The sequence below is a fragment of the Sorex araneus genome, chromosome 1 (assembly GCF_027595985.1).
Source record: "Sorex araneus isolate mSorAra2 chromosome 1, mSorAra2.pri, whole genome shotgun sequence".
In the NCBI taxonomy this organism is placed as follows: Eukaryota; Metazoa; Chordata; class Mammalia; order Eulipotyphla; family Soricidae; genus Sorex; species Sorex araneus.
This window is the reverse complement of record NC_073302.1, coordinates 34,946,099-34,959,172: the sequence shown is the minus strand read 5'-3', so window position 1 is coordinate 34,959,172 and position 13,074 is coordinate 34,946,099. Positions and strand designations below refer to the sequence as shown.

Below are 13,074 nucleotides of genomic sequence, written 5' to 3'. Positions count from 1 at the left end.
GGATGGACTCCCCAGCCTGGCCCAGGAGCACCGTCCGGGAACAAGAGTCTTTCTGCTCTCTCTGCCTGCCCCAGGGTGACCAAGGGAAGGACGGCATTGGCACCAGGGGCCCCCCAGGACCCCGGGGGCTGCCCGGACGCATCGAGATCATACCTATGGTGAGCACCGTCTGGGCCAGAGCGGGGCGGCCGGGCAGGGGAGAGGAGGGCGGCTCCAGCGCAGCGTCCTTGGGGCCACGGGTGCTGCGGAGGCCTGTGGCTGGCCCCTGGCCTTGGCCTTTCCACTGCCCCTCCCTCTCTGCCCGAGGCCTCTGCTCTCTCCATGGTGCTTCCGGTGCTCTCTGCCGACTGGCAGCATTGGGGGGATGCCACAGAGCAGCCGGAGCACGTGAGGGGGCTGGTGTCTGGGGAGGGGCCCCCCTGGTGGCTGCAGCTTCCTCGGCAGGGCCAGGGGCCGAGAGCACAGCAGCGAGGGTGCTGGCCTCGCATGCGACCATCCCAGGTTCCATCCCCTGCAGGCCTTTTGGTCCACTGAGCCCTGCCAGGAGTCAGCCCTGAGCACATAGCCAGGAGCCATCCTTGAGCACAGAGCCAGGAGTCAGCCCTGAGCACAGAACCAGGAGTCAACCCTGAGCACAGAGCCAGGAGTCAGCCCTGAGCCCTGCTGCGTGTGGCCCTAACACAGAAACCACCCACCCACACACCCACCCACACACCCATACCCCCACCCCCACCCACCCACCCCACATCCACCACCCCCCCCCCACACATGTATACACACACACGTACACAAGAAAAGAAAGTGGAAGGGTGACATACACAACCCAGCACCACCGACAGAGAACAAGCGCATGAATGAATCCCCATGGGGACTCCGTGCTCAGTGCACTCTCTCCCTCTCCGGCTTGCTCGCTCACCCGCTCTCACCCGCCCCCCCCCCCGCCCCGCTCCCTTCATCGCGTAAGCTCTGAGGAGGCTTTTCCAGAGGAAGGCACCCAGGCAGCGCAGGGCTGTTGGGTGAGTGAGAGGGCGGGAGAGAGGAGCGTGGCTGGGTCAGTCTGCCCAGATGCTGCCGTGGATGCTGGGGGAAGGCAGGTCAGGCTTCGCTGCTGGGTCGAACACACCCCAGCCTCGTTCTCACGGTCTGACGCGTCTCTCTTCTTCAGCCTTTCGTCAACACCACCCACGGACTCACGAATCTCTCGGACATTCCGGAGCTGGCCGGCCCTCAGGTTGTATCCACAGGCCCTGTTTGAAACTCAGTGGTGCTGGTGTGGCTGCCGAGCGAGAGATCTGGGAGCCAGTGAGGGTGTGCAGAGAGAGAGAGAGAGACAGAGGGAGAGAGGGAGAGAGAGAGGGAGAGAGAGAGGGGGAGAGAGAGAGAGAGAAAGAGAGAGAGAGAGAGAGAGAGAGAGAGAGCTGTAGAGCTGTGTGTTTCTGAGAGGCCGCGTGCCATCGCAGGGGTTTTTCAGATGCAGGGGAAGCCTCTGGCCCCTTACATCAGCGGGATGGAAGCGAGTGGCTGGGATGCGTGGGGGGTGGCGCGGCGACTGGAGGCACCTGTCCGGCAAGCACAAAGGTCGTCCGCAGGTGTCCAGATAACCCTGGTAGTCTCATAGTCTGTAAAAACCCTGGCACGGGGTAAAAGAAAGAGAAATGCATAAACTGCCCAGAAATTGGAGACTCGTCAGTAGCCAGCCTGTGGATATGCGTGCAGGGCCCTGGCCTGCTTCTATGTGCAGAATCTCGTTTCCCAGAACAGAAGGAGCCCCTGGAGGGCCTTGTGCTGATGGGGAAACAGGTGCATGGGGGAAGGGGACTGGCTTTCCAGCCCCTTGACCGGAGTGGAGTACACACGGATGCTGTACTAGCCAGGGCAGAGGCAGGCCTTGGCATCAAGGAACCAGGGAGCCGTGCGGTGAATCCCCGCGGGGTCCTTTGGAACCCTCGGGAGAGCCGCACGCTCAGGCCTCAGCACCTGGAGTGTGTGTAAGCTCCCCACCACCCCTACCACCTCACCCCCACCCAGGGCTCTCAGGCCCCTGCGTGATGCTTCCCTGCAACCTCTGAGGCAGCTTCTAAGAGGGAGAGATGATGCAAAGCTGCCAGCTGCTGTCCTCCGAGGGAGGGGACACGGGCTGGAGTGCAGGGCCTTGACCACTGTGCACGCACCCTCTTCATCCCAGGGAAACACGCCCCCCCCAAAAAAAAACCACCTTCAGTGTCTGCAAATGCCCAGAGGAGGCCTAGGTTTCTGTTCCATGGAGTCACTTCTGTTGGAGGGTCCTTGTCCTCCTTTATCTCCTCTGGCCCCCCATGCACTGACATCAGCAACTCAAGAATCCTCTAGCACTGCACTGTAGCACTGTGGCCCCATTGTTTCATCAATTTGCTTGAGCGGGCACCAATAGCGTCTCCTTTGTGAGACTTGTTACTGTTTTTGGCATATCAAATACGCCACGGGTAGCTTGCCAGGCTCTGCCATGCGGGCGGGATACTCGCAGTAGCTTGCTGGGCTCTCCGAGAGGGACAGAGAAATTGAACCCAGGTCTGCTGCATGCAAGGCAAATGCCCTACCTGCTATGCTATCACTCCAGCCCAAGTGTTCTCTTAAAAAAAAAAAAAGAAAAAAGAGTTCTTTTTCCTTGCTTGCTCCTCGAATCATCCAAAGTGCCCCCAGGAATCACACCCTAAGGCAGCTAACACCAAATTCACCCAGAGGCATAGCTCTCCCCAAACTATCAGAGGATCAGAGGTATGGGGTGTTGGATGGGTTGGACGGGAAGCCAACCCCAGTGGCCTCTGATCTGCGTCCCTCCACCCTGAATGTCCGGCCTTCCAGTCCAACCCGTCCAGGCCCTTGTGCACTCGCCCCGGGGGCTGGGGTAGGGTGGGGGGTGGCCAGGCTTTTCCTGTTCAGAGGCAGTGTTCCCCATGAGGACCCTCGTCCTGGCCATCACTGCCATTTTCCCCTCTCTGTGAAGACAGTGTATGGGCCAGCTCTTGGTCTGCACACACTCATGGTGCCTAGCCCTCCTGCCTGCCCAGGCACCTGAGCTTGGGCTGGCCTGCCCAGAGAGTCGGCTCCCTCCTGTGTGTCCTGAGCTTCAAATGGTGGGCCGGGCCTTTTCCCATCCTTGCTCCCACTGAGGGGAGATAGAGGTGGGGGGGAGAGAGAGAGAGAGAGAGAGAGAGAGAGAGAGAGAGAGAGAGAGGTGACCTCAACTTGCCCCCTGCCAGCCCCTTATCTGGTCTCATGTGTCTGTGTGGGTTCCTCGGGGGTCTTCCCTGAAGCCCCTAAAGTAGATCCAAGCCTTGCTAAGAGAATCCAGTTTGGCTCAGCCTCTGAAAGTGGGAGAGGGGTGGCTCATGGGCGGGTCGCAGTTCTCCGTGGCTTCTGACCCACTGCTTTGTCCTTGCACGTCACAGGGACCCGATGGCATGCCTGGACTGCCGGGATTTCCGGTAAGTACCACAGTGGTCTCCTCTCTTGGGGCCCTGCTCCTTGTTCTACAGGAGGGATCCTTCCCTCCTTTCTTTTCTTTGTTTTTGGGAACCCTACCTAGCAGTGCTCAGGGGTTGCTCCAGGCACTCAGTGCTCAGGAGTCACTCCAGTGATACTCAGGGGACCACGAAGTGCCAAGGATCAAGCCTGGGTCTCTGGAAGGGCCAGAGTGATAGCACAGCGGGTAGGACATTTACCTTGAACGCGGCCGACCCGGGTTTGATCCCCAGCATCCCATATGGTTCCCCAAGCACTGCCAGGAATAATTCCTGAGTGCATGAGCCAGGAGTAACCCCTGTGCATCGCTGGGTGTGACCCAAAAAGCCCCCAACCCTCCCCCCCTCAAAAAAAAAAAAGCTTGGGTCTCTGGTATGGAGCGTGTCGCAGCCCTGTGGCCTGTTCTCCCTGGCCCAAGCCTTCCCGCCTGTAAGCCTGTGGGGCGTCTGTTCCTCCCCTGCCCTTTCCCTTGTGATTGTTCGACAGTTGGCTCATGCAGGGTGGGCCTCCACCAGGGCCAAGCATTGCTGGGCCCATGCCCAGCTGCTTCTGTGTGCCAGTGACTGCCTCAGGCCTTTTAAGTTCATACAGTGCAGCCGTGCCAGGAGAGGGCCCAAAGAGGTGGTGTGCCAGGCCCAGCACCCCAGCTCAGCCCGCAGAGCACTGTTGGGGTGGTCCCAGGGACACCCCCCCTCCTTGCACTGCTGGGCCCAGGTAGCACTGCAGAGTCCAGCTCTCAGGCGCACGGGGCCCAGTGAGCATTGCTGAGAGTGGCCCCTGGAGCCCCTGAGCATTGTTAGGGAGCCCCCTGCCCCCCAAATAGCCCAAGGAGATTGCACTGTAGAGCTGACAGCCTGGCATGATGGTGCGAGGGGAAGGAACGGGTGTCTAACTGTCCACCCTCGGTGGACATGCCTCTCAGACCGGTTTCTTGGCGGGGAAAGTGTATTTCTGGATGGTCCGTGGGTGTGTGCTGAAGCCCAGGGCCTTGTCCAGGTGAGTCCGCACGGCCAGCTGGGAGGGTGGGTGCCCGCACCTGCTGCTAGAAGAAATGAAGGACAGTAGGACACTAGTAGTTCACGTTTGTCCTTGATGTCCACCAGCAAGGTGGAGCAACATGACACCTTCCTTACAGTGATGTCTGAGCTGTTTCGTGGGTTCGGAGAGCATCGGAGCCCAGTGGTGACTCTGAAAGTGCTGGTGGTCTGGTTTGACACTACAGCGGGTAGGGCTCTTGCCTCGCAGGTGGCCAACCCGAGCTTGATCCCTGGCCTCCTGTAGGGTTCCCCAGAGCCTCTCCATGCTCCTGAGTGCAGAGCCAGGAGTAGCCCCTGAGCTTCACCCAAACAAAACAATGCCCCCCCCACCCCACAAAACAGTCCTCATGGCCTGGGCTAGAAATCGGGGGTTGGGGTGGGGGTTGGGAAGCCGCCTGGTCAGGGGAAAGCAGAGACCACAGCTTGCCCTCCAGCCCCTCCTGAGCTGCGGTAAGTGGGGGCACGTCGCTCCGCAAAGTCCCCTCTATATGGGTCTGTGCTTTCTGGGGAGCCCCACATCTCAGAAGAACCTTTGGGCCCACTGAGGGGACTGAGCAGTTGTGCTGGAGAGGGTCCAGGCTGCTGACCCCCCAGCTGGGACCCTCCACAGATACACTGTATTTACTAGGCTTGTATTTGCAGGGGTGGGGGGTGAAGGAAGAGAGAACAGGAAGAGTCTCACTGCTAGAATATAATCAAGAGATGCAAAAAAAAAAAAAAAAAAAAACAAACTTCCCCCTCTCGTGGGGAAATCACCCTTCCACCCAGAAGACAAGAGAGGAACTTGTGAAGAGCTAAATTGCAATCAAGTGTTGAAACGCCTGCAGGGGCAGGAGGGAAGGTTGGGGGGAGGGAGACAGCCGTCTGGCTGTGGGAGTACTTGTCGATCATACTCAGTGAATGTCAGGGCTCAGACTTCTGGCCCAGTACGAGGGAGTTGTTGCTGCAAGAGGGGGCTGGAAGGGCTTTCCTGCCAGGGGGAACGGCAAGAACTGAAGCTCAGAGACCTTGGGGGGAGGTGGTGGGTGGTGGGAGGAGAAACAGAAGCTGAGGGTGGAGGCTGGCTGGGAGGGCTGGTGGGTGCCAAGCACGCCTTGAGCTCTGTCTTACAGGGAACTGGGTAGGCAGCAGGCTGAGAGTTGGCTTCTGCCTACCCAGGGTGCAGCTTACTCTTTCCCACTTCTCGGGAGGAAATACTTGGCTTGGGTTAAAGCATTTTAAGTCTTCCCTACCAACAAAGTGCTCTCCAATGGTTTCTTCCAGGGCCCTAGAGGACCAAAGGGTGACACTGGCGTGCCTGGATTTCCAGGGCTTAAAGGAGATCAGGTGAGAGGAAGCCTCATAGCTTCCTAGACTTGTGCCCCAGAATGGGCTGACCTGCAAATAGCCTGAAAGTGACCCTTTGCCTTTCTTTAAACTTGAAGTAGAATTCACCTGCCATAAAGTCCATCTCATTAAATGACAAGCCCCTGTGATTTTCCATATAGTGGCAAGGTTGGACACGAATCACAACTGGCGCCTTCTGGTACATTTTCCTCAGAGCAGAAATTGGCTCTTATGTTTCCCTGGTGGTCATCTGTTAGAGATTTGAGGTTCATCCAGTTGGGTGGGGACATTGGTTTTCTTCCTAGCTTGGAAAGGGGACTCACAGCCACACACCCCAGCATGCTGGTGTCGCGTGAACTGTGCGTGGTCTGGCTGCCATGGACCCTCACGTTGGCCTGTGAGTTCTCTGCGGGCAGCCTCTGTCCCATGCCTTCAGTCCTGAGCCCTGGGCCCAGGACGTAAAGGGCCTTGAAACCCTTGTCAGACGAGAGCAGATGTAGCTCAGGAACGCAGGGACTGCCCCTAGTTTGACGCTGAAGCCTGGGGCATTCTGCAACTGGGTGATATTCTTGGTCTGGAAAGTTTGCAATACACATGCAGCCTATGGAGCGCTTCCCAGGGACTCCCAGAGGCACTGCGCGGAGGGGTCTAACTTTGGCCCATGGCGGGTGGGGGCACCCTGTCTGGGGAGGCGTCTTTGCTTTCATAAGTCTTACAGGAATAAGGTAGGGCCAGGGTCGCCGTAGCTCAGGAGAAGGCCAGGTCGGGCGAGAGCTGCCCAGCTCTCGCTTTACACACCGTGGACTCTGTGGCAAGATCAGAAGGATGTTTCTGGAACGGATCCCCTGCCGCCTTCACAACCGGGTCGGGTGCCTGGGCAGCTGCTCCGGCCGCGACAGCTAACGTGCTCTCTCTCGCTCTGCCTCTAACGCCTCTGCGCTTGCTCCTTCTTGCTGCTGGCCTGCGCAGGACTGTGCCTCTCCTCGCCAGCCGAGCGGTAAGAGCCCAAGGCCAGGGGGCACTGGGGGAGGGAGAGAAGAGACGATTCTGCTGGCTTTGGCTCTGCCACCCTGGCTCCGCTGGCCTCATTCCTTTGCGAGCTCTAGACCAGCCCCACCGGGACTAGCAGTGGGGTCTGGGGCCAAGGCAGCAGGTGAGACCCTCCTCTACCTGGGTTTTTCTCCCGACCCCAGATAGCGGTCAGCTCTGCGGAGGATGGGATGGGGGGGCAGGTGATAAGTCTTTGCCACTCACCCCGACCCTGCCCCCGCCCCAGTAGCCCAGGGGACTTTTTCTGAACAGTGGAGGGTTTCCATGGGAAGATGGATTTGGGGAGCGAAGCACCACACGGGGACACAAGGATGCAGCCCCGCCCGCTGTGTTGAGCAAGACCTTCCCTGTTCGTGGCTTCGTTTCTTGCCCAGTTTCCAACGTCTCAGGGGTGGGAACGGGTCTCACGTCAAGTTAGCCGAGCAAAGCCACCAGATGTGTCAGGAGCCTGCTTGCAGCCAGAGAGGGCAAGGGCCTAGCTGGGGGCTGGGGATGCGTGGCCTGTCCAGCTCAGGAGCAGCACGCGGGAGCCCAGGGAACCCAAGGACGGTGTGTGGAAGAGACCCTCGCTCCTTCCCTAGAGGCTGTTGGAATATTCTAGCCAGAGGCCGTGTCGGAGCTGGATGGGCGGGTGGGGGTGAGAGACTCTCCTCTGGCGGTAGATCAGAGAAAGGTTGGGAGCCCAGCTTCACCTCTGGATTCTCCAAATCGCAGGGCGAGAAGGGCGAGCCTGGCGCCATCCTGACGGGGGAAGTCCCACTGGAGAGGCTGAGAGGGGAAAAGGTAAGGGTGTTCGAGAGCCGTGGGGGGCACTTGTCTGTCTGTGCCGTAAGTGGTGGGCCTCTGAGTGACAGTCTTTATCTCCCTGATCTGCCATCCAGGGTGAACCAGGAGTGCACGGATCCCCTGGACCAATGGTGAGTCCCCTGGGGCAGGGTCGGAAGCTTTTCCCACACTGGCACACAGTTAGATTGTGACATGCAAATTGCAACAGTGATGTGTGTGTGTGTGTGTGTGTGTGTTTGGATCAAAATCTCAGTTGTTTAGCACAGATGTCTCAGTGTTCACTCTTGAAAGTGCACGGCTCTTAGTTGGACACCCCTCCTCTCCACGCAGGGACTAGGGGTTGGGGGTGGGGGGACCTGGGACACTGCCTCCTGCCCGCTGCCATCTTGCACATTCAAGGCCATGTTGGTATCGGCCGTCAGTGCAGGTGGAGATGGGGAAACAAAGGGAAGATGATGAGCAGCACTTCTAGCAAATTCTACTGACCAGAACTGAGAGAGCAGGGCAGCCTGCAAAAATGTGGTTGTGTTGTATATCCAGAGGAGAACTGGATGTGGGGTGAGCTATTACAGCGCAGTTATGGCTCACAGGGTCCCTCAGAGGGTCCCCACACAGTTCTCTCTGGATTTCTGGCTCTTGGTCCGGGATCACTGCTCTTGGGCTCCAATGAGACCATGAGACCGTGCTCTTCTCTAAGGGTTTTTGTTTCCCCACCTGACTTAGGAAAGGATTTGCTGGGGTCTTTTGCCTTTCTGAGCTGGGATCTTGTCGCTGGGCAATAAGATAGCTTGGAAATTACCGGTTCTCTCTAAGAAAGTCAACCCCAGACCAGGACCTCTGAGTCTGGGACTTTAGAGAGATCTGGGGGCCAGGCCAGGGGTTCTGGTGCTGAGGGGTAGTTGGGAGCAAGGTAGAACCAAGTTATGGTTATCTGCCAGGCTGTCATGAGGGATGGAGGGGTGCTTTGTGCAGGATATAGGAAGCCCTGGGATAGGACCCTGGGGGCAAACATTCAATTCTGAGTTGGCCTGGCCCCTGGCAACCTGGATACTGAGGACAGAGCACCTGAGCACTTTTTCATTGGCCCTGGTGGCCTAGGGGGGCTGGTGCAGAGTCTGGCTTGGGGGCAGAGCCCTGGTGAGGTGTGGCAGGGAAGAGACTGGGCGGAAGTTGCTGCTGGGAGCTGGGACATTCATGCCCAGCAGGTTGGCACCTTCTGTCTGCTCCTCACCCACCTTCCTCCTGCCCCCCCAGGCCCCTGTGAGGCTGATCTTTCTCTAATCTGTTGGTTTTGCCTCTAGGGACCCAAAGGACCACCGGGACACAAAGGAGAATTTGGCCTTCCTGGACGCCCTGTAGGTGTGGGGGTCCCTGAGAGGGGAGGTGAGAGGAGACAGGGGGTGGGTTTGACCGAGGGCCTCTGGGTGCGGTTTGCTAAGGTGTCTGTGCCTTTTAGGGTCGCCCCGGACTGAATGGCCTCAAGGGAACCAAAGGAGATCGAGGGATCATGATGCAGGTATGTGGCCAGCACTTTGCAAACTTCTCGCACCTGTGTGGGCAGTCATATATGTGGGCCATCAAACCCAGGGGTGGTCACATCTGTGAGAGTTCACACCTTGGGAGGTCACATCTATAAGAGGTCACATCTGTGAGAGACCTACATCTGTGGGAGGTCACACCTGTGAGAGTTCACACCTATGGGAGGTCACACCTTGGGAGGTCACACCTATAGGAGGTCACATCTATGAGAAGTCACACCTTGGGCGGTCATATCTACGAGAGGTCACACCTGCAGGTGGCCCTAGCTGCTGCAGACCAACCATGGGAAAACCACTGAGCCTGAGGCCTCAGTCCTCCGACTATTGGTCCTGCCTGGGCTTCAGGCTCTGTGACCTCTGAACCCAGCTCTACCACCCAACATGGTTATTTTTGTGTTAGCGAAGCCTCCTCCCAGGCACCGTTTCACCTGAAGGCACCTACCCCCACCTCCACCGCCATCCCTCACCCGGATCCCCAGATAGAGAGGCGACTCATTGACATGAGGGCCGGAGCACTGCTCTGGCAGCCAGAATCTGGTCTGCTCTAAGTTGCTGTGTGACCTTGAGCCAGTCTTTCCCCTCTCTGGGCCTTCTTATCTCCATGTGGAAGTGAGAAAACGCCCACTCTGCACTGCCCAGGGGCTGTGGTGAAGATGGGTCACTGAGGGGAGGTGCTGGCTTTCCTGTGGGAGAAGACTATTGGTTTGGGAGGACCTTCCTTTCTTTGTTGTGTCCCAGATCCCGGGAAAGGGTCTTGTGGGCCTCTGCACCTCACGGCACCTGGAACTCAGTGATCCCTTTTCTTCTCTCCCTATAGGGCCCTCCAGGCTTACCTGGTCCCCCAGGCCCCCCTGGACCTCCTGGTGCTGTGGTTAACATCAAAGGAGTAAGTGGGGGTGGGTGGGGGTATCCTGGGAGAGCAGGAGGTGGTCCGGATGGGCCTGACCCATGCCTTCCCTTTCTCGCCTCACACAGACCGTCTTCCCCGTCCCTGCACGGCCGCACTGCAAAACGCCGGTGAGTAGCAGCCCTGCCCTTGAGAGCACCTCAGATCCACCTTGGGGGCCCCTTCCGCTCACCGGCTTTCCTGCCTCCTGTCACCTACATGTGAAATTCTAGAAGCTTCTAGATCAGGCTGTGGTGCTGGCGCGTCTCATCTCCTCAGGGTGCACTGTGCTGGAGTGTGGGTCTTTGGTCCCCCATCAGCCTCCAGCGTGGAGCCGGATATTCGGGGGTGGGGGCCATAGACCCTTTAAAAAGATGCAGATGAGAAACCAAAGTAAGCAATTCCAGTCGGGCTCTGAGCACGGCGGGGTTGGGGGGCGGTACCCAAATCTCTCCCAGAGTGTGTGCTCGGCTCTCTCGCACACGGCCCAGCCCTCAGGGGCAAGCACACAGCTCCCCGCTAGCCACAGGGAAAACTGCACCTCAGGCCTCCCTGACCTGTGCAAGGTCACAGAAGATGGGCAGCTGCCACTGGAACCGTAACCCAGGCCTCCCCATCGCCCCAGACTAGATGCCAGCACGGGCCGGGGGATGGGGGAGGTCCCCTCTCTGGATACGGGCATGAACCCCAAAGTCCCCCACATCCAGAGAGTCTTGGTTCTGTGGGGGAAACGCAGGAGGGCGGACCTTTCCTGGGCAGGGATGTACCTCCCCGTGCCGTGTCGAATCACAGCCATTCAGTCAGCAAACATTTAATCTACTGCTCCGAGCGCCCAGTACTCTGTCCGGCTGGCTTCCGGGACAACTGAGGTCTCTGCTCTCGGGGACTTGGAATGACACCTGGCAGCCCTGGCCGTGGATTTTTCATCGATGCCTGTTTGCGGGGTGGGGGAGTGCGAAGCTTAGTGAGAGAGTGAAAGAGTGAGAGGCTTTGTGGGGGCCCAGTTTTGTGTCTTTAAGTTTGAGGCTTCCCCTCTGCAGAGTTGCTGGGCCAGTCAGTCTCCCCCAAGCCCCCCATCAAGCTACACAGCAGGCCCCAGTAAGTCCTGGCGTGTTTGGGTACAGAGAACTTCCAGGGAGCTTGGAGCTTTGGGGGACTCTTGTGCCCCTCCCCCCACAGGCGCAGCCCAGGCATGGGGGGCGGACACCCTCTGACCCTGTTTTTCTCTCTCTCCAGGTGATCCCCAACCATTCCGAGAACCCAGAGCTTATCACTTTCCACGGTATGCAGCCCCTTCCCCGCGGGGTGTCTCAGGGCTGCTTCTCGACCCTGGTGCTCTGCAGAAGGTGGTTTCTGCTGCTCCTGGACAGGGCCTGAACTTGGTGACCTGGAGGATGGGTCTGTGTGTGTGGCTGTGACTTTGCCATACGCCGTCTGCTTTGCGCCTTGCGGCCAACTGAGCCTCTGTTGGGCGGGGAATATGCCGTGTGTCCGTGCGGGTGTCCGTGTGTGTGGGGAGCCCGCCTCTCTGCCGAGTGGTGTTGTACCATGCACGTGTGGCTGAGACACGAATCCCACCTCCCAGCCCTCAGGCTCCGTTAGGCACAAGTCGCTGAAGTGTCGGTGACGGGCCACGTGCCGAGAGCTCAAGCAGAGAGAGGCCGTGTGAGCTCGAGGCCTTGGCTCCTCAGTGCTCTCAGCTTCCGCCAGGAACAGAGAGAACTGCAGAGACTCAGCCAGGCTGCACTGCCTGGAGACGCCTCTACCCGCCCCCCTGAGGCGTGAGGCCCCGCAGCCTCTGGTGTTTGATCAGTGGCCCTCTGCCTGGGCAGGACACATGGGGCGGGCACACAGGGACAGGGCCCCAGGAGCCAGCAGTGGTGACTCTGGTTCCTGGTCTCCACACCCCCCCCCCCACTCTGCCCTTTGTCTCCCTGCATCCCTGCTTGCCAAGGGCCATTTACTCCATGACACCTCTCCCCAGGGACTTTTTGTTTTTGTTTTGCTTTGTGTCATGCCCGGCAATGCTCAGGGCTTACTCCTGACTCTGCACTCAGGAGTCACTCCTGGCGGTACTCTGGGGACCTTATGGGGATCGAACTCTGGTGGGCCGTGTGCAAGGCAAATGCCCTCCCTGCTGTACTGGTACTCCAGCCCTTCCCCAGGGAGCTTCCTCTGGGGCACACAAGGGCTCGAGGGGAGAAGACACACTTGCTCTCTCCTTCTCTGGGATTCCCCTGGGAGGGCTGGAAGGGGACGGATCTCTCTCTCCTCAGTGAGTTCTGCTCCTCCTGCATTGGTGAGGTCCGGCCAGGACTGGCATCCATCAGCAGGCTGTGCCATGCCCTGACACATCCCTCGCCTAACACTGGGAAAGCCTGAACACCAACTATCCTGTGTGCCCCCGCCACCTTTGCACTGGGAAGCACCATCACCTCCAGGAATTCAAAGACCTAGTGCCCATTGTCCCATCAAGGTGGGGGAGCGGGGATCCCTCCTTGGCCCAGAATCGGCCCCCAGGAGGTTCCCTCTGTGCCCCTTTCCCATGTAGAGAGTTGGGGAGAAAGGGGAGCCTGTAAGGTCGGTTTTGTGGAAACAGCTTCTCCGAACCCATCAGGAAGGGGTGTGTCTGTGTGTATGTGTATGTGTGTATGTGTGTGTGCACATTGGGAATGGGGCATGAGTTGACTCTTTCAGCTGCGGAAGTGACCCTTGAGCCCCTTGAGTGCATATGCTTTTGAGGCATCCCTCTCCCCTTCCAGTCCCCTGCTGGCCCCTACTGGGCATATCCAGCCTGTCCCCTACTACCTGCTGTGTGCTTGTCTCCTTGGAGACCAAGTTCTCAAGAGCAGGAAACAGGTCTGCCCCATCTGCACCCGCCCAATCTCTCATTTCAACAAAGGATTTTAGAGACTGTCCATGGGCCTTTGCCTGGCTGGCTGTGCTCACA

At 58.7% G+C, this 13,074-nt stretch overlaps 1 protein-coding gene across 1 annotated transcript in view; it reads left to right on the top strand.

Annotated features, from left to right (window-relative positions):
• COL15A1 (collagen type XV alpha 1 chain) overlaps positions 1-13,074 on the top strand; it is a 101,241-nt gene that overhangs the window by 61,559 nt on the left and 26,608 nt on the right. Inside the window, exons 19-29 of the mRNA XM_055138831.1 lie at positions 75-158; positions 1,166-1,231; positions 3,429-3,464; positions 5,802-5,864; positions 7,629-7,697; positions 7,796-7,831; positions 9,002-9,055; positions 9,157-9,216; positions 10,056-10,124; positions 10,214-10,255; positions 11,361-11,406. Of these exons, the coding sequence (XP_054994806.1) occupies positions 75-158; positions 1,166-1,231; positions 3,429-3,464; positions 5,802-5,864; positions 7,629-7,697; positions 7,796-7,831; positions 9,002-9,055; positions 9,157-9,216; positions 10,056-10,124; positions 10,214-10,255; positions 11,361-11,406 (625 nt within the window). The remainder of the gene's footprint in view (positions 1-74; positions 159-1,165; positions 1,232-3,428; positions 3,465-5,801; positions 5,865-7,628; positions 7,698-7,795; positions 7,832-9,001; positions 9,056-9,156; positions 9,217-10,055; positions 10,125-10,213; positions 10,256-11,360; positions 11,407-13,074) is intronic.